The sequence below is a fragment of the Crocodylus porosus genome, unplaced genomic scaffold (assembly GCF_001723895.1).
Source record: "Crocodylus porosus isolate Cpor-Errol unplaced genomic scaffold, CroPor_comp1, whole genome shotgun sequence".
NCBI classification, from domain to species: Eukaryota; Metazoa; Chordata; order Crocodylia; family Crocodylidae; genus Crocodylus; species Crocodylus porosus.
Window position 1 is genome coordinate 70104478 of NW_017728948.1, and position 21407 is coordinate 70125884.

The following is a 21407-nucleotide window of genomic DNA, read 5'->3' on the forward strand; positions in this document are numbered from 1 at the left end:
ATGATAAAATATGAAATCACAGCTCTAGACACAGAATTTTTAATTTCTGGATCTCAAAGTGCTTTAAGAAGGAGTTTAAGGATTTTCCATCTTGCAGTTGGGGAAACTGAGTCAGAGGGAGAAATGACTTGCCCAAGGTTACTCTAACAGGCTAGCAGCATTACCAAGAATTGAACCCAGGATTCTGTAGGGTCTCATCCAATTCCTAAGCAACACTTCCTTGCTAAGAGAAGGCTCCATCATTATGCATCAAACACAAAAGCAACCCCAAACTCACACTGACAATTCTTTCAGTGCTTTCCTCTGAAAGACTTGGACAGATGCCCCCATTTGAAAAGGCAGTCATGCTAGGATTTTTAAAACTTGTATGCATCTGAATGTACAAGGGAAAGAAAGGGGAAGATAGGAGAAGTAAATACCAAAGATTAACAACTAAAGATTATTTTGCATTATAAATAAATGCTGGACAGGACACTCAGCAATTTGCTCTGAGCTGGAATAGTTTATTAAAAGGTTATATGAAGGGCTTGTGTGCCATAGCAGGGTTCTGGATTCCATGACCAAACTTCAATTTCACCTCTTATGTGCCTAGGCAGAATCTTATTCTACTATGCTCGAGTCTCTGGAAAAATGTTAATGCAAAAGGTGGGTAAAGTCTTCCTTGTGGCTTTTTGTGACAATCATAAAGCTGAGAGGAAAGCAAGTTACAGAATCTGATCTGTTAATATTTTTTTCCAGGTTAGAATAGGATTGCACTTAAACATCTTGTAGGTGAAATAGGATTTGAGCCCATGAATCTGGAGGTACCTTTCAGTTCATGTTTCTCCAGATCACAGGTGGGCAACATGATGGATCTAACCAGCAGCCCGACTCCATTTTCCAGAAGCCCCTGCCTGCGTGGCTGGGGCCAGTTTCCATGGAGACCCCAGCAGCAGTTGCACTGTGACAGTATGGGACCAGGGTTTCCATGGAGACCAGCCCCAGCAGTGCTGTCAGGGCTCATTGCAGGGCGCTGAGCTGCTCTGCAGCCAGGCTACGATCTTGTGGTGGTGACAGCATGGTCTGGAGCTGGGGCAGAACTGTGACCCCAAAATTCCATGTAGCCCCCTGTAGCCACCCCTTACAGTGCCACCACGGCACACTGCCTTCCCTGTTCCCAACCACAGCACTAGCCCCCTTAGCCCCACCCCAGGAAGAGGCTGGCACTGCTGCTACCTGCCAGCACTGCTGGGGTCAGTCTCCACAGAAACCCCAGCCCCCCACTATCACATAGCAGCTGCTGCTGCTCCATGGAAACCAACCCCAGGCGCATGGGCAGGGCCTGCTGGGAGATGGATTCCACTGCTGGCTGGATTTGGCCTGCAGGCTGGATTTTGCCTGCCCCTGCTCCACACGCTCATGATCAGGAATCTAAGCTTTTCATCTGATGCAGAAAAACATGGATTTTTCTCCTTTAAAAGGAGAAAAATCACAGGTTTTCCCTTTTAAAAGAGAAAAATGCAAGAAACCATAGGTTTACCCTTGAAGGCTGGCAGAGTTCGAAGGTGATCAGAGGCAGGGGAGGGGGGTGCCACGTGCATATGGGCATGTGCACATGCACGTGGCCAGCAATACAATCCCAGGCAGTATGGTAGAAAGCATCTCCTGCAACTGGCTGCAGGTAAGCCTGTGGTGGGGCAGGCATAGGGGCAAAACTTGTGGGGAGCTCGAGGTGGTGGCTTGTGCTGAGCCTGCATGGTGAGGGAAGGAGTAGGGCAGGGTTAGCAGCTGGGGCTGGGGGCGCTACCCAGCTGGGGAGGAGCCCAGGGCCTGGGCAGGAATGCACAGCTATGGTGACCAGCTGGGGAGTGAGATGGAGCCATGGGTGGCTGGCTGGGGGAGTCGGAGGTCTGGTTCCCCACTGCTGTGTGAACTCCTGTGGAAGGGTCAGGTGCCAGAGATTACACATTGGTGGGCCACGTGCTCCCCCCAGATTTCTGCACCCACAGGGGGCATGGAACTGCAGCTTGGCTGGACTGGCACCAGGCATGAGCCTCCTCCATGGCCCAGCAGGTGGAATGCAGCATGGGAAGGCAAGGTGAGGTGTCAAGACTCACTACTGCTGCTGATGCCAACAAGCCTCAAACCAGCCACACTACCTTGGTGGTCAAGGTGAGGTGTTCCCTGCCTGCTGCTGTAGTGGGTATGGCTTGTGCTCACACTGCAGTGACAGGCAGGGGGTGCCTCACTATGGTGGCGCAACTAGTGTGGGGCTTGTGGGGGCAGGAGCGAGTCTCACAGCTCCACTCTGCCCTCTTGTGCCAGGTCCCATCCACTGGGCTGAGGAGGTGGCTCCTGCCTGGTGCTGATCTTGCCAGGTTGCAGTACTGTGCCCTATGATGGGCACAGAAAATTGGGGGGGTGGAGGGGGGGAAACGGCGGGGAAGGATGTGATCCTCCATACCTCCCTGACGTATTGCCTCTGGTGTCTCCTAAGGTTGAACACCCCTCTCCCTCACACACTCGGGAACTGGTGACTGGGGGCAGCTGGGGAAGGGGATGTGGATCAGCAATGAGGGGCAACCCAGGCTCAGTGCCTCCTCTGCCTCCACTCCAACTGAGATAGGGCCCTGCCCTGGGGTGCCATGATGCCCTCACCACAACCTCAGTGCCCTGGGCAGTTGCCCTCACTGCCCACCCTTAGGGCTGGGTCTGCCTGCAGGTCATGCTGGCAGGGCGGGTGGTGGCAGGGCAGGGGGACATAGGTCATGTTGGCAGGGCTGGGGAGGGCTGTGTCTTGGGAGTGAGATGCACCAGTATATCAGGGCTGCTCAGTGCCACAGTGGCGGGGGACACAGCCATAGCTTGTCCTGTGTCCTGGGGAGCACAGAGGGCAAGGGGAGTTCTGATTTTCATGATAAAAAAACCAATATCACACACAAAATTATATAGGTATTTGGAATTGAATTTATTATAATTAGGGCTGCACCAATGGAGATTTTTTGGGCTGATACTGATGGCCAATTTTTAACAAGCCATATTGGCCAATACTGATCTGATTCTGATATGCAGTCCCAGCGTGGAGTGCAGGTTGGACTGGTAAGTCTGTTGTGGGGGAAGGGGTGGTGGTGATGGGGGGAGATCAAGGCCTCTGTAGTGAAGGAGGGAGCAGGGCTGGCTCTGGGACTGGGGCAGGGCAGGGGCAGGGGCAGGTCCTGCCCAGTTGCAGCAGGTTGGGGCATGGGAAGGAGCTATGGCTTGTCCAGAGAGTGCGGATGGTGGAGGGGAGTGGGTGGTGGCGGCAGCCCTCAACTTCCAGCTGAGAATTAGGTTGCTTTCAAATGAATTGAAATCTAATGGAATTAATTTAGGATAGATAAATCTATATATAAGTAGAATATATGAAAGATAATTTGGTTTAGTTTTTGTTTACTTTTCCAGGTAACTGGTGTTGGTTGCAAAGCCACATATTTGTTCACACGCCTAGTTTACACATCGCTAAAGAAAGAACAAGCTAAATAATAAAGAAAAACTTTAAACATCTATTAATTTTAAACCCATATTTGACCTCTAAAAGGAGTCTATAGTCTGCTAAGAAAACATGACCTAGATCATACCAGTGAAGATATCCAAGGTCAGTGACAGGAAATTTGCCATCTAACTTTGTATTTCAATCTTATTTCATCACTTAACAGTATTGGGGTCCTTTAGGGACACACTGTAAATTTCCAGTGTATTAATGCAGTTTTGCCTAAGTGGAAACAAATATTAGAATTAAGTCTTGCACAGAAACACTTCATTATTCTCAACATTGACCTTTCTAAAGCGTTTCACTGCAGGCTATATTATTTCTTCTAACATAGAATAACAAATCTGATTGGCATATTTTTGTTCCTCCTTTTCCTCCTCTATCAGAAAGACTGGTGGTTGATATATTGGTGACACCCAGTTTAAGTGGGTGATGGACAAAACCAATAAGAGAAACAAACTAGTACATATCTTCCCATGATCACTGGGCTGAGGATCACAAGCAAATCATTTACCTCTCAGGAGATAAAGTCATGAGAACATGTCCAGACAGTTTAGGAGAGAGAACACTGACAGATGAAGGCTCTGCTAAGGGAGAAGTGACTGAAGCAGATTCTGGTCTTGTTGAATTCCGTTCAATGATAACAAAATCAAATTAAGCACAAAAAAAGTGTGTTATCAATATTTTAGTGGTATTCTGAATTGTTTAAACATGCATGCAAAAATATTCCAGACCTCTGGGATAGTGGAATAATGTGCATATAAGACTATTCATACTTTGGGTGAAGGTTGAGAAGTAAACTGCTGCTTACAAACTCTATAGCAGGCTATCTACTGCAATGCATTAGCAAAGATGAGGCTGATGGAAAATGAAGTCTCAGCTGTATGTGAGCTTCATCTCAATGTTTTATATACTTTCCATTGTGATACCTTTATTCATGAAAATTAGCATGGTAATTTTTTCCCTGTATGCTGTGTATTTTGGATGCTATAGAATCGTATTTGTTAGGTCTTGACACTTTCTCTCGATATCATACCACTTCCTCAATTATGACTGGAATAATTCTGCATAGTATCACAATAAATAAGACAACATTCTTCTGATATACAGCTTTCTCCAAACAAAATTCTAAGAGAAATGTGATAGGACAGTGAGAGGCTGTCTTCCATTAGATTCCATCAATTTTAGTTAGCTATGCAGAAGTGTATGCCTTATATTTTTTTAGTATCATGCAGATATACATCTTTTATTTTAAGTTTCCAGTCTGAAGTGATGTCAGTGTACTTAACTGATTTAAAAGACAGAAAAGCAGACCTCATAGCTGGTAATGGTGTTGATGGAACAGCTGACCCAGGTGGCATCTCAAAAGTCTGAGTAGCGACTGTATGTTTACTTGGATCTAAGGAGGCATTCTGAGTTCCTATTCCATTAAGCAGATCTGTAGACATACTTTACAGATATTTATGATAAAGAAAATACACAGGGATTATGCCATAATACATGTGTGAGAATTTAAAATCAACTTAAGGTGGGATCCACCATTTCACAGTGGCCATGAATATGTTAACATCTAGAAAGTCTCTGCACTAACCTACTTACAGCTACTTAGTTGGTCTAATAAAAGATATCACATCTACCCAAAGAACCTTGCCAACCCAGTCAAGACTAACTACAAGTTGAAAAGCAAACAACTCAAAATGATCTGAGACTGTGTATGATTTAAAAGATTTATAATCATATAGATATACACATACACACACATATATACACATATATTTGTGTATGCATGCACACACAGAGGATAAAGTACAAATAAGGCGCACACATGTACCATATTTACCTGAATCCAAAATGACCTTGAATTCAAGATGACCCTCTAATAATTAAATTACATACATAGAAAATCATAACAAATTATACATTTTCCACTTATAGATTCTATTTATTAGAGGGTAATTTTAAATTAGTCCCCACCATTGTAGAGGGGAAAGAAGTGACAGAGGGGCAGGCAGTGGGGGAGTCAAGCTGCCTGATCCTTGCCCTCTAATCTCCCTACCAACAGCTCCCCCCCATGCCTGCAACCCCTGACACTTGTCCCCTATCCCACAACTGTGCTGCTGCCTCTCTGCCCTTCCCCTGCTACCCTTACTGTTGTTCTGTAAGGCTTCTGGCCCCAACCCAGCCTGAGGCACAGAGCACATATTTACTTGGAGCAAACATGTGCTCCATGGCCTAAGATGGAACTAGAGCCCTGCTGGAGTGCGGCTAAGCCCTGCTGGGCGCAAGGGTAAGCAGCAAGGAGAGGGGGTGATGGCTGCAGGGCAGGCATGGGGGAGGTCAGGCAGAAGCTGCAGCTCCAACCTTAACCCTGGGTTGAGGCTGGAGCTGGAGCCATGGCTGGAGCCGGTGCCCTCACCACCTTGTACTGAATCCAAGGTGAGGGGCTCCCCACCATGTTAAAACCCTGTCTTGGATTCGAATAAATACAGTACACATGTTGGGAACAGCAGTTCATAGACAACAATGAACTCTAAAATATGCCTGGAAGTAAAAATTGATTTCTCTGTAGGTATTGTGTATTCACTCTGCTTTGCTTATTTTATGGCCATTTCTTTTAAAATGTTGAAAAAGAAATACACATTTATCCATACTAAAATTTCCAGAAAGAGCTTTAGATGCTGTTGGCTGAAACTCAAAATACTGAAAGTTTGTTTCTGAGATAGTTTGAACAGCTTGGACATTTTATTGGCAGAACATTCATAACATCTGAGATTTCTTCTTCCTTCTCGAAATACATCTAATCTTTTCCCTAGTAGGCCCTTAAATATTTGTCCTACTGCTACCTATGATTACAGTCAATTAAAAAGTAAGGTGAGATACTTTCTAAATAAGTGCATAAAAAGGAATCAAATGCAATGAGACCCTAATTAATGGAGACAGTGATTATAGGTCCTAGGTTCTAGTCCTAAGAGTAGAAACAGATTTATAGGTTTGAAGTCTAATCAGATAGAGAATAAGATGCATTATTCACATTTAGAAATAAAAAGAAGTAGCTGGATGTTTCTCCCAACTGTTTTTGCTCATTTCTTCTCTCTCTCTGGTATAGAGGGAGGAGGAAAGCCACTTTGAAATTAATAATTATAACATTAAAGTCAGTGAGCAAAGTATCTTCCAATTTATTTGAGAAGGTGATGTGGGAAAAGAGAAGATAAATAAGTTATATGGAAACATCCTGAAGAGCTTTTAGGGAAGCAGAAGATGGACTTCTATTAAGGCTGGGGGTAGCCTTCTATTAGGGTACATACTTTGATTAATTTGGTATGCCAATAAACAATTAGCTGTCTGGTTTACATGAAGATGAGGCCTCCTATATATTCATCAGCTGATGGAAAAACAGTTAGCAAGAGGTAACATGAGAGATGATTTAAAAATATTAGATAAAAAAAAATTAGTTGCTTGTTTGTACAGGTATAATTCTAACGTGGCAAGTCTGAAAGTTATATGCTAGAACATTTAGGAAATAAAGGTAAAGTAGTTAAAAAAGGAAGAAAAAATACACTTATTTTTATTAAAATAACTAATATAGTAACCACCACCAGAGGGCCATAACACATGGTTCTAATATCCAGTTTGTTTTCTGGAAATCCCCTTAGTCTAACTGTATACCAACTGTACAGTTGGTCTAATAACAGATACCACCTTAAGAAATCCTTGCCTCTTATAGAATTTTTGGATGATCACAGCAACAACATCACTCTTATACTACTTTAGTCCTGAATTTATTTTACTAGAATATTTATTGTTTTAATAATCTGTCACTCACATATTGTGACACCACAAAATACTCCCAGGAGACAAGCAATGCCTCAAATATTCCTGTGCTTTAGAAAGCTCTTGTTGAATTTAGACGTGCCTTCAATTTTAAATCTCCTGGTCGTTGTATATTTATTTTCGCTAATGGCAAATGCTTTATATTTTTGAACAGGATTTCAATTCTATTCCTCACTGAAACAATTCATTTTGTGAAAAGCCAAGTGTTGCAACACTGTTCATCTTTCTTGCTGAGATAAATAACAAAAGGGAAAAAAATTATCCAATAATACCTCCAGAAACACATACATATTTTAAGATTAAACAATAATTTTCATGATAAACAATGGACTATAGGAAATAGAAGTAGCAACTATATTGTATTGTGTCAAAAAAGTATAAAATAATTCTCTTCCTCCATATGTAAAAATTATTTAAACCTTGCAAAGCAAATTTAAGGTACTTTGTAATATTCAACACGAGTTGCCACTTGAAAAGCAAGTTGCAATATGCTACATGTGCACTGAATAACGTACTTAGTTTTAGTAAATGTGGCACAAGCATTTGAGTTATTTGATACAGAAGATATATTCTAAAGTTATGGAAACAAGCTGAAAAGATCAAGTCAAATTAAAGACTGTGTCTGAGGGGAAATTGTTAGCAAATATTTCCCCCTAATTATCATTTTGTACTTTAATGTAAAAGGTATCAAACTGCAACCATATATTTTTAGCTACTGTATTTGATGACCATTCTTATGCTGTTTTAATTGCACTTTATACTGTGAACTTTTCAGTTTACACACAAAGTGGCTGTTAGTATTAGACAACTTGGCTGTTACCTGAGGTCCTCATTTTCTGTTTGACTTTCCCTAAAGATAAGATGACAAAGACAGTGAGCTATAGTACTACAGAACGTTTATTTCTGGAATTTAAAACCCCTGAGGAGGAAATGCAAATGTTTATAGGTATCTTTAGCTTTTAAGATACTAAAAACAAGCAAACAATCCGCTCCTTAAACAAAGTGTTCTTCACTAGTTTTCCCCCAAAGGAATGATCAAGTTCTGTTAAAGAAAATCTTTAAGTGCTATACAAATTAAAGTGAAGTGCAAGATTTCTTAGGAAAACCTTACAAATTAAGTCTAAATTTGCTCTATACCTATCCCTTTATATAGTCTAATATATAATAAAAACTGACACAATGCATTTTGCTAAATGAAATGTTCTGAACTTCTGTGTAGCATACTTCAGGTTGTCTCATCAAAAAAAAAAGATTAGCGATTCCATAGCTTGCTATAAAACTTGCATAAAACCAAACAAAGCAAAAAAACAATACAAAAAAATCCATGTTGAATTATTAGAGGGGACTCAGGGAAAGCTATTGCATATATTGTATGTGGGTGTTCAAGTTGTTCCTATTAAGCACTAGGATGACAATTGTTTTTTCCTTTGCTTCATGAGACTGAAATATATATACAGTAGTCTGTATGAGAAGCTAAAGTAAAAACGCCTCAAAGAAAAACCAGACCAAACTAAGTTAAAAGCAAGTTTTATTAAAATACTCTTCAAACTTCAAAAAGCATAAATTAATGAGTGTGTCTACTATAATACATTATATTACAGGACAATATGCACCATCATATCTTTGGGCATTGAAGCTTCTATAAACAAAAACCCCTTACAGTTTCACCCTACAATAAATACCATTGCCTTTGACTATCTTATGAGAACATATGCTGCAGGTCTCATATATAAGCAGGATCATTAAGCTCATTCTTTTTCTATAGTCTTTTCCTGATGCTGACATAATACCTATTTAAGCAGAATCCTCCTTGCAACAAGATCGGCAATACTGGCGAAATTCCTTTGGGTGGAGAAGTGGTTTGTATTTTCCCTCTACTTTTTAAAACATTTACAACCCACTCTAAAGTATGCCTGCTGAACTGTACTTAATTTGAAGAAAAACTCTCTCAGAAAATACAAATCTATTGAAATAACTGTTTACAGTCTCTTCCCCAACCCACAAAATAAAGCAATATGCTATTTCGTATGCTATTCTTGTACTCATCTTCCTCTGTATTCTATCAATCTACAAGAACTCAAACTCAGCAATACAAATTAGTCTGTCATGGAAAACGAACCCTAATAGCTCTTCTCTACCCACTTAGGAAGATTCAGTAACCCAAGTTGCTCTGTGTTAAATAAGTATTTCTGTGAACTACTGATTAGCACAAAAACATTTTCATCTCATTCTTTACACATCAGTAGGAAATTGATAGAAAAGTATGGAAAAAGCTAGAGTTCCATTTGTAATAAGGCTAATAAAATACTTTTTTTTTTTTTGCGCAAAGCAGTTGAAAAAAAGAAAGAAAAGGTTTGCATTTTGTGTTTTTTTCAACTTGGGTAAAATCACTGGACATTAAGGACACGTGCTGAGACATCATGGTGCCAGTCACGTAATTTTGTATATTTGGGGGTAAAGATGTGGATGGGAATCTTTTCCCTGTGGAAAGAAGTAACAGAAGAAAGGTAAGAAAGGAAGGAAGCTTATTATTCAATTTATTTCACAGAAACTGAAACATGCAGTCTCCAAGTACTACTCACAGCCCTGCATCATATATATACTTATATGCACACACACACCTATAACGTGTGTGTATACATATACAGACATGCACACAAACACACAACAGGTAGACAGCCAGCCAGACAAGAAGATATGGACAGACAAAGATGCAGATATTTACTATCAGTACAGACAGTCAAAAAGCCTGAGGCTGAATTGATTCAATCTAGGCAGCTTCCTTCAAGCTGCATAGGTTGAAGTGATGACCAACTGAACTGACATTTAGTTTTCATTTGGAAGTGGGGGGCAGGGGGGCAGACCCTGCACTGACCCAGGCCAGGTGGCAGGGAGCGCTAGAGCACATCTCAGCCTGTTGGCCATTGCCAGCCCAGCCAAGCCACAGAGGGGTAAGGAGCCCCCTGTCCGGATGCTGGCCCACCTCGGGAGAGCCTCCCCCTCAGGGGGATTCCTCCAGCCAGGCAGCCCTGGGGAGTTCCCCCCTTCCCCTTCCCCAGGTGCTGATTTCTTCAGTGGCTGCCACAGGAAGGAGGGAGAAGCAGTCCTTCAGACCGGGTGTCTGCCCGAGTAGTGCAGCACAAGGGGCACTGGGAAGCCCCCACCTTGGAGGCCTGCCCCCCCCCCACCCCAGGGTCTCCCCACCCCGGGCAGCCCTAGGGAGCTGGGGGGAATTCTTCCTCTCCCAACCCCTTGCCTGAGCTGCAGAGAGTCTCAGGAATAGCCCAGGGAGCAGAGGGACATTCCTTTGTTCCCCTGCATTAGTTTTGCCTTAGACTCACAGCAGCTAAGGCAAAACAAGCTCTGGAGGAACAGGAACATTTTTCTCTGACACTGCCAGACTCACAGGAGCCAAGCAAGCAGCTCTGTCCTTCATGGAGGGAAGATTCCCCTCAGCTCCCTAGGGCTGCCCTGGGCTGGGGTAGGAGGAAGCCCCCCAAGGTGGGGGCTCCCAGATGCCCCCATGGTGGGCTGCATGGGCAGGCACCTGGCCCAAAGGACTCCTCCTCTCTCCCTCCTGTGGCAGTGGCTGAAGCAATCAGCAGCTGGAAAGGGGGAGGGGGAAAGAGGTCTGAAAAGCCCTTACCACAGGGGCTCTCTCTCCCCCCCATGTGCCGTGTAGATCCTGGCTAGGGTAGTCTGGGGGTCTGTTCCCCTGCCCCACATCCCTATGGGCTGATGGACACAGACAGGAAGCACGCTAAGTAGCAGAGTGGCAAATCAGTCCCTGCTCCACTGGAGCAGGCAGCATAGCCCAGGACTGCAAAGCATCCTGGGATGCTGGGGGACTGGGAGTTAACTTGAACCGGGAAGGAAGCTGGGACAGAAGTTCCCATAAACTGGTTTGACCTCAATCAGTTAAAGTCTGAAACTACATCCAACCAGATTTATCTTAAACCAGTTTTGGTCATTCTGAAAGCGGTTTATGTGCACTGAACTTCTGTTCTCTTACAGGTTTAAACCAGTTTCTGATCACTTAAACTGGTTTATGTAACTTCTGTCCCTAGTCTTAAGGTTTGATCCAATGCAGGTTAAGTCAGTAGAAAGACTCCCATTGACTTCAGCAGGTATTAAATTGGACACTTAGTCACTACTTTGATTAGTAAAAATTTTTCCAGAACAACTATTCATCCAAGTTCCATAAAGCTGATTCTCTATTACAAGACAGAAATGCCAGGTTATATGTGAAGGAAAAAATATCAGTGTAGTGACAGAATGCATAACCAAAAGCTTAAACTCCTGCAGAAACCTGTATATAGTAGACTCTACAAAACAAAGTTCTTCAAAGCCAATCTCAGCAGACAAAGATCTTGATTTTTACATGCTTTTACATGTTTACATGATTAATATACTAATACATAATCCATGTGCAACAGAAACATAACTTAAAAACTTCAACAGCTTAACAGGCACAAACTATAACATATTGCCAATTAAAAATAAAAGCCATGCAAAAAATTAAGATCACTCCAAATCTAGATATCAGTAAAAGAAAACATAACTTACTTTGTCTTCTTTGTAGAGTCAGTTTCTGGTTCTTTCACTGCAATGAAATTTTTAAATTTCTAAAACCTTATTCCTTTGAAAGACATCATACATATATTTTAAATATCAAAGAAAAACTATTTTAGATTTTAAAAATTGCCACTTCGAAAACACCTACAAACGAATGTAAAAACATGAAGTACCCAATAAGATTTTCAGAAGTATGGAACTTCCATTTGATTTCAGTGGGAGTTTAGTTCCTCAGCACTTTTTGAAAACAATCTGGACACTTAAAGGCACTTAAAAACTTTTAAAATTCTGGCCTAGGCTGCCTTAATTAAAAAAATCCATCTAAAAAATGAAAAGGTATTAATTGAGAAGGAAAAAAAAATGAAGAAAGAGAAAAAAGGGAACAAAAATGGTTACTATTTTATAATTACCTAGATCACTAGTTTCCACAGTAGATCTTAAAATCAGAATATGATTGTGCATATCTCGTTATGCCAATACAAAAGTAAGTGCTTTTAACGGCTGGAAAACAGGAATCCTCCAATTTTCAACCCTCGGAAATTCTCACACCTAGTCCTGGTGGAGCCCAAGGTATCAGATATCAAAACCCATTTTTGTCCTATCCTCTGGGGCTCAGAATAAGGCAATCTTTAAATAGAAGTGTCCCTTTCTGTGTAGAGACAGTGAAGGAAAAAAACATTTTTTTCTGGCATTCAGATAGGGGGTGGAAAATGCAAGTTAACATTTCTACTTGGAATCTTGCTAATTAACAAATTAAAAAGTTGTTTCTAGTATTACACTGGCCCCAAGTCTCCCATCCATTGCTGACGTTTACATAAAATATGTATGTATATATAGCCTTCTTTTGCTTCATGCAAAACATGCACAAAACACAGTAGAAACTGACTACTGGATTTACTTTTTACTCAGGGAATAACATTTTACTCTTCTAATATCTGCCATCACACAATATAGAAATTCAATATATTTATTTAAACACATTTAATTCTACAGCTCCAAAAAGATGCTCACTGTGATCAGTGCCGGTGATTTGGGCCAGGATACGAAAAGAACGAGATTGAGTAGTCCCTGTCCTGGGGTGCCAGTCCTCGGTATCTTCAATCAGTCGTTTCTTGCTGGCATCTCTGTGAGTGGGCATGTGATAAAACTCCGTGTAGGTATCCACAACGTGTTTTCTTGGTGGACTGTTTCAACAAAGAATAGTTGTGAAAGCAAAGACATGAGATTTCATCTGTAAATCATGACAAAATTATCACTATTACATTTGAAGTTGAAACAAATTACAAAAGCAGCTTCTGACTGAACTCAGATATTCAGAAGTGAACATAACAACATACACAGTAATATGCATTCACATATTACATGTTCACATAAACTTGCTTTGCTTGCAAAGTAATGCCATGAAGTAATACACTGTAACCATCTCGAAATAGTTAAAACACCAAAGAGTCAACATTATCAAGTTATATATATTAAAATATTTACCGTTTAGGTGGGTTTTTCCTTGTATTGACAGAATAAGAAAGCAGAAGAAATTGGAAACAGGAATGAAAGAGAGAAAAAAGAAAAAGAAAAAAAAAAGTCAGAAAACGTAAGCAAAAGATAAGCAGTTCTTAAAAAATGTGAAAAGGTACACAGAAACCCACCTACGTTATTCATATCTTGCCATAAAAATTACCCCTTTCTAGAATGACCATGATTATTTTCCATATACTTAGTAAAAATTACTAAAAATGGCATATTTAGTGTGGGTAAAAGAACATTTGAGTGACAGTCTGGAGAATTAAGTCTTTCCTTTATTCACAGAATAGAGCACTAATTGAAGTAATGCAAATTTTCCAATGCTATCTGTTAGCATAACTCTGTTCTGCTCTGGAACCTCTTGTGCTTCAGTCATAAGGATGAAAGCATAAATTAAAGTCTAGGTTCCCAACAGAATCTATTGACAATCGTATCCATTATAGTGGCAGATCCTGAGATGTGGACAACTGTTACTTAGAAAGTAGACTAAGGCTACAAATTAATTTTACATATGTGTCACCCAACAGCCACCACTTATGAAGTCAAGATCAATCAGGACTGGAATGGACCTGGATATCCTAACAACTGTAGGTGAAGATCTTTAAAAGAGCTATTATAAGAAGCCTGACTTGCACTGAAAGATAAGAGACTATAGTGACTACATGTGACTTGGAAAATCCTGTCTAGAATATTTCACATACAGTCAGTCTTCCAAGGAAATTTGCATTTTGAAGGTAGGCTTAGGTACTAGGACAAACGGCAGCAATATTTCCTAGTTTGGAAAAGGAAAGCAGAGAGTAGGTACTATACATCTTATCCCTAACCTCTGCACTCATGCTCTCAAAGCGTCTGCTTTTGGGAGTCTGCCTGTGTTCATTTATTTTTGTTTTACATGTTATCTAGAAGGGTGGGCAATGAATAGCCCATGGGCTGGATCCAGTCATTGGTGATTATCAGCACTGTGGAGGTAAGGGGGTGCAGAACCTGGCTGCACATACATGGTGACTAGAGGGCCAGAACAGAGGGCTCTGGAATCTGCACCACTCTAACTGCACCTGCCCTTTTTCTCACCACCATTGTCTGGTGGCACGAATGATTGGAGCAGCGGCTAGAAAGGAGGGAAGGGGATCATGAGATTGCTCACTCGGTGACATTTAGTGGCATACAACTGCAAGGGAAGCAGGGCCATAAGTGGCACCCTGCCTTAGGGCCAAACCCTGTTATTTCAGCCCACTCTTTGTACATGGTAGCCAGCCAACACTTGACCTAGAAGAGGTATTCTGATAAACTCACTCTTAGAGATTTCCCCCACACCCATGTAATTCCTATGTAAACAAATTTATTTTTTCTCACCAAATATAACTCCTAATTTGTTTCATAGAAAGAAAGCTGCAAGATAGTGTGTAAGAACAGTTGTTACTAACCTGCCAACAAGTTACAGGCTATTAAACAAAGCCCAATGAAGTAATAGTTAAGTTACAGTAGCAAAAAGGTATGGGAAAGACATAATACAAAACTATATATAAAGGCAGTATTCAAAGAAAGTGACAAATATTATTAGTGAAGTACTTACACATCCTCAAGATTACTGAAGGAGGGAGGGGCACAGGAAAGAAAACAAAAAAGAATGGCGTTTCCAGGAGGATGGAATACAGGTAAGATACACAGACAAAATGAGGTGAAGCAACAAAAAAGAGAGTTAATAGAAATTATTAAACTGAAAAAAGAAGACTGTATCAATGTGTAAATTTAGGTACAGGAATTAATATGCAGCAACATATTAAAATACATTCTAATGCAATTAATTATATTAATGAATGCAAGCAAGTAAACAGTTGCTAACATTAATTAAAAGCTACATCACAAACCAAGTATTTTACTGGGAAGTTTCTCTTCGCTTTGTACCAGATTATGTTTTTAAAGTCTGAGGCTCTTAGTGGTAATTACTCAGGAGGCAGCAAGATGGTGCCAGAGCCAAGGAAGAAAAAAGAAAACCCGTATACTGAGATAGTTGGAAGGAATGACTAACACAGAATAACATTTACATTTAGTTGGAGATGAAGTGCAGGAAACAAAGGTGAGGTAGAAAGAAAGAACAGAGGGCAATATTGGTTGGAAAGATGGGGAATGAAAAAAAAATATTAAGATTGATTGCATCTAATATTAAGAACTGAAATATTTTTAAGTTATGCTGATTTAGCAACAGAATGCCTGTCAGTCCCCAAATCACATAATTTACCCTCCCTAAACATTAAATTGGCATTAAATATATAGGGATAACAATAACTTATCAGTACACACACAAATATTTTGTAAATAAGTACATAAATGCTCAGTACTTAATACTGTGAAAAGCCAAATCACACCATGTCCAAGGCAGAAACAAAAACAACTTATTATATTAAAATGTGGTTATTTATAAAGCTGAAGCTGTTTTACAAAATACAGATTTTGCAAAACAGTCATACATGCTGGTTATTCCAACAACACGAACCACGATAATTCAGCACCAGTGCTGTTGATACTAACTTTGTCACTGTTGTTACCTGCAAAGGAAAAGAAGTTTTTAATGCATTATTGCTATGATTTCCATTCTCAGTATTTCCTATGATCTAGAGTCTTCCAAATCCAGTTCTGGCAAAAGGTCAGATTTCTTTTAGTGCTGAGTTGAGTTCATCAGGAACCTATAAGTGAAAATTTCAGCCCTGTCTTTTGGGAACAAGTGAGAATCTGTAGCAGTCTTACCTGTTTTAAGCAGCAAGCATGTTCCCATGCAGAAGTAATTTGGCAAGAAGGTTTTGGTAAAGGCACAATTAAACTCAGCCAGGTGAATTCGATTAGCTCTTTCCTTAACCCATCTCCTAAGGAATGGAAAATAAATCGCTTTCCCACCCTACAGGGATAGCAAATCTTTCATCTCTTGAAGAAAGAAGGTTTTTGTAGGGCTGCAGTCTTCATGTTTAATAAGGTTTCAGCATGATGAAATGTCATATTTTGGAATAACTATGCCACTTTAACATTCTCAGCATGAGAAGTTCATTATATGTGGCACGACACTTTATTACATGAGAGCTCCAAACAGCTACATGATAAATCAATTAGTGTGAGTATCATTCAGAAACCATCCAGAGCTTAATAGAGATGTGTTGTTAGCTTTGTTCAGTGAACTAGAGCTGACAAGTTTTGAAATAAATTTTGTAACAGTGGCAGTGATTTACACATGCTCAAAATGATAGCAGCAGTCAGGACCTTTCCTTCCTAGCTGTCAATTCATCACAGATCCTAACTGCCAGGGTGCTAAGACTTACTCTCACTAGTTATTTCCCCTCAGACAGCTCCCCTCCTACTTTTAATCTTATATATTTTGTTACAGATATGCATATATAGTTATATTAATTAAGATTTTCATCTGCTGTAGAATGTTCAGACATCTCTCTTTTTAATTAAAGACAAGAAATCATTTTTAAACTCAGAAACAATTTTACCCTACTTTAAAGAGCACTACACTAGATTCAGCTCGTTCATACCTGCATAAAATTCTGAGGCTGCTCCATTGACTTGAGTGGAATGAAATACGACTTACAGGGAGAGCAGAATGGTCTGTAAAAGTATTCTGTTCTTCAGCTATAAAAGCTAAAAAGTATCGCTTGTTCACAGATATTCCCAAAGTACACTAGACGTAAGAGTGTGATGTGCTACTACTTAGGTCTTCTGTAAACAGATTGAATTACACCAGTCTAAATATATTTATAAAAAGGGCAGTGTAACTTGTCCTAGCATTTAATCAGCTCTGCATCTCCTTCATGGGTAAGCAAATTCCGTTATACTAATAAGGGTTCGATCAACATTTGAAACCAAAATATTTGGAGTACTGCAAAACCTAGAGACTTCTTTTGCTCAATAATGCTGTTTTAAACTAGAGGTACCTCACCTTTTTTATCCTCAGAAAACAAAATAGCTTAATATGTACATAAGAAGGGAACTTTTTTTCAGACTGTCCAGTTCTTCCAAAAATAATCCACCAATCCTGTGCTAAGTCAGGAAGAACTTCATTTACTAATTACCACTATGACTGTGCAGACTGCAATCAGTTTTACATAGACAGATGCACATCCATGTGGCTTTATCATTTTTTGTTTTAAATCTAAGACAAAAGATTTTAAAGGGGTGCTCAACCAAGTTGTAGGCCCAGCATGCTATTTTGTCACCCTAGTTATAAAGTCTAATTGAACAACCCCAAACCTTTTCCAAGTTCTCAGACCAGAACTATCCGTTAAGACTGTCAGGAAGACAGGAATTTCTTAATCCATCATCCAGCATTTTCTTCATACAGTATTATTTTTTCACTAAACATCTTATTATGCATATATGGTCTTTGTCCAGCCATCCTTCCTTTCTTTCTGAAGTGCCAGTTTTCTGCCTTGAGCAGTCCCAGCAGGAGCCCCAGTTCTGGTACTGGCTTTCTCCCCCCCCGATCCTCAATACACAGCGCTAATTACTGTAGCTAAAAGCCAGGTCCCCATTTGCAAAAGCAGCTTTCCTGGAAGGATATGCATGATTTGCCAAAGCATATTTAAGTCTCCCAGTACTGAGCAAGTCTTTAGGACCTCCTGCTTTCTCTCTTTTGCAGCAGTGTGGAATCTTGCCATCATCTGTTTGAGAGAGTCTTAAAAGTTACCATGACAACAGTGATATAAAATGCATAAGTACTGCATTATATGAATGAACATGAGGAAGAGATTTGTTCCAATACATAACAGGAATGTTTCAGACAAAGTTGGTTTTTGATTTTTTTTAACGTTAAGCGGTCTAACTAAAACCACAAGTTTATTTTGTATTTTTTAGTTCAGATAAAGATGTTTATCTCTTTGCAGGTTTCTACTCATGTTCAGCATCAAAACCAACATACATTGAAAAAGATATATGTAGCAGGACTACATTTTTCTTGTTTTTCAGATGACCTTTAAACAGAAGAAATGGAAGAATATTGACAATAGCTCACTTTTTAAATCCCTATTAATGAAAATGTAGTTTTTGGGCTTCAGAAATCTAGTTAAAAGAAAGCCACAAGACGGACAATAAAAGCAAACAATTATACTTTAAAACATGCTTCTACAGGATTTAATGCTCAGTGAATCTTTGAATTTACAGTGCTAAAACTCAGCCCTTTTTTGTCTCAAGATGATTTCAAATGATAAGATATCCAGAATTTTCTCTTTGACATACCTGGACTGCTAAGATATTTTAAGATATTACTTCACTTTTGTGCTGACTTTAGACATTTCAATGTACCTGAATTTCACTAAGAGTTTCATCTATATTACTGAAAAATTAGAATCAGTTCAAATTTGAGACACTTCCTATACATATATCAGGACTTCCAAATTCCCTGCCCAAAATTTAATATTCTCTCTTCCCCACAATTATGTACATCATACTCAAGAGCAAGGTTATTCTGTTTTTTATTCCTGGCTTTAAAAATCCCATATGATGCTTCTTGACAAATAACTTCCCATTTTTGGGTGCTTGCTGCTTTTTTAACCATGTTAAGACTTGAAAAAAAGAGTTTGTTGTAAAGTTCAAAACGCATCAAATGAATGATTACAACTGATATTTTTAAAAGTGGAATTAGATAGTAGAGATTACATGGCAAAAAGAAGTGGGCTAAACTCATCCAATAAGCTGGTCCCTATATACTTAAAACTGTCCTCTAATAGTATCACTTACCTTATTTAGAGGCGGCACCTGAAAACCACATAACTTATTCACGATGCGTTTTATCCCTTTAAACAAAGCTCACAAACCATCCTGGAAAAGAAGTCCCTTACAGCAAACAGTGCCCTGAAGCCACCTACCCATTTTGCTGTTTACTGTCACCCTGGTTCTCTTTGAATCCTCTTCTTTGCCCTTCTGTCACATCCTGGACATTCCCGGTGGAAAGCGCATTCAGGGCTGTATTGTATGTGGTAGGCTGCCGTGGGATATTAACTGCAGTTTTAACAGCGCTCAGTGCAGGTGAACGCTGATCAGTACTAGATTTTGCATTAGCATGCAGTCCAGATGCAGCAAATGGGGGAGGGGTGACAGTGGCCAGTGGAGGAGGGGAAGCATGTGATGATGGAACAGTCACATGGGCTGGGGTAAAGGCAGACGACGATGATGGAATGGATGTGACTTTTGAGGAAGTGATAGCTCCAAATGGCCTCGGTGCCTTATTGTAGGCAACATTCACTGTGGAAGTTACTTTGGGTGCAACAGCAGATGCAATGGGCACAGGTTTGACTACTTCTTTAAGTTCTCCCTATGCAAAAAAAAAAAAAGAAATACACAAAAACACCAACCACATGCAAAATCCTGAATAGACATTTTCATTGGAAGCAGAGGAGATAATCCCACTGGCTTGAAATAAAAGACAAACTGTTGTTACAGCTGCAAACTTCACCTCCATTTTGCTTTAAAAAGGACAGGACATGCATTCAAGGGAAGCAAGGATACAACCACATGCAAGCAACTCAAAATCAAGTCACTGATTTCTCTTTTCTCATTCAAGATTCACTTGCCTCAAATCACATTTAATAGTTAAGGAACAGACCCACTCAGATGTGAAACCCAGCAGATGATTCACGCAAATAATATTTGGTTACTATATTCCACAGGTTTTCTTCTTTAATTTTTAACTTCAAATTCTACTTGTCAAAAACAATCAAAATATATTTGGGTACATGCACCCAAATAATACAATTTTCTTAATGTTGCAGTCTGCCACTTGGATGCTAATTGGGGGAATTAATCAAGGACCTTGATTTCCAAAGGCTTCTAGCATAAAGGACTAAAGGTAGAGACAGATATAACAACTCTATCATGATCAAGAACTACTGATTCAGGCTATGATGATGAAAGTGTTGTGCCTGTACAATTCTATAGGGATGCCAGTGTAAAAAAAAAAATCATTCAAACTTGAAGCTTGCTTCAGAGAAGATCAAGGGTGAAACAATTTAGCTAATCTGTATTCCTACAGGATGTATGTATTCCTACATAACAGCCAATCCATGCTCCTGAGAGGCAGCTCCCCCCTTCCCTTTTTATTCGGATTAGTGCATTTGTCCATACCCTAAGTCTATCACTGCAAGCATTAGCACATAATATTTCACTGATGTAAATCCAAATGCTAGACAAGAACAAAGGTGTACTTGGCTATTAATCACATCCATTTTGTTTGGGGAAGCAGCTGAAATCCCTACACATTACATTTGTAAAGATCTGGTGAAAAGAAGAGCCAACACCAGGTAACGAACTGAGGAATTTACAATTTGCGGGGAAAGCGGGGAGAGAGAAAGGTTGTGATGTGCAAGAATTTCAATTAGGAGCTAGAAGCACAAGAAAACTAATAACCTGGTTACATAGTTTAGCTACCACAGGGAACAGAAATTTAGACCTATGTGTTGCATGTATTTCAACATTTTGTTAAGTGTGTGTGTGGGGAGGCGGGGGGGTGGGGAGGGAGATCTTTTTAACTTCCCCCTGCCATCCCATAACCAGTGGAAGTGGGAAAATGTTTCTTTTTTCTATATGTATTTCCATAACACTAAGCTGATAATTTTCTTATTTATATCTGCTGAGGAAACTAATCTTCATGTCTACCCTCCCCGAAAATATTTTAACCAAATACTTGTGTTTTAAAAAGGGAGCCTAACGCATGTAATATTGCCTATATACTCTACTCTACCCTACCATGACAAAGTGGGGGATAGAGCAATGCTCAAAGCACTGCCCAAAACTAGATCAACGCCGAAGGGAAAGAAATGCTTTCTCTACAACTTCTTTCACATACAAAGAAAGGTCATGGTCTCTGCTTGGAAAAACAAAACAAAACTACAGTACTTTCTTTGGGGATGGATGAAGGCTACCTTAGAGCCTGTCACTAAGCTAAGAAAAGATGGTCAGGTCATAGAAGCGTGGTGACCAAAAGCTA

General features: G+C 40.0%; 1 protein-coding gene across 8 annotated transcripts in view; it reads right to left on the bottom strand.

Annotated features, from left to right (window-relative positions):
* Positions 1–21407, bottom strand: part of PDLIM5 (PDZ and LIM domain 5) — a 191535-nt gene that overhangs the window by 65513 nt on the left and 104615 nt on the right. For 2 of the 8 annotated variants that reach the window (XM_019553007.1, XM_019553008.1), the window contains exons 5-8: positions 19291–19736; positions 13400–13417; positions 12926–13098; positions 11906–11942 (exon numbers count right to left, since the gene is read on the bottom strand). In XM_019553007.1, the coding sequence (XP_019408552.1) occupies positions 11906–11942; positions 12926–13098; positions 13400–13417; positions 19291–19736 (674 nt within the window). Of the gene's footprint in view, positions 1–8850; positions 9821–11905; positions 11943–12925; positions 13099–13399; positions 13418–15008; positions 15024–15964; positions 15982–19290; positions 19737–21407 lie in introns of those variants that run through there. The other 6 variants (XM_019553011.1, XM_019553013.1, XM_019553012.1 and 3 more) reach the window with 6 other exon arrangements.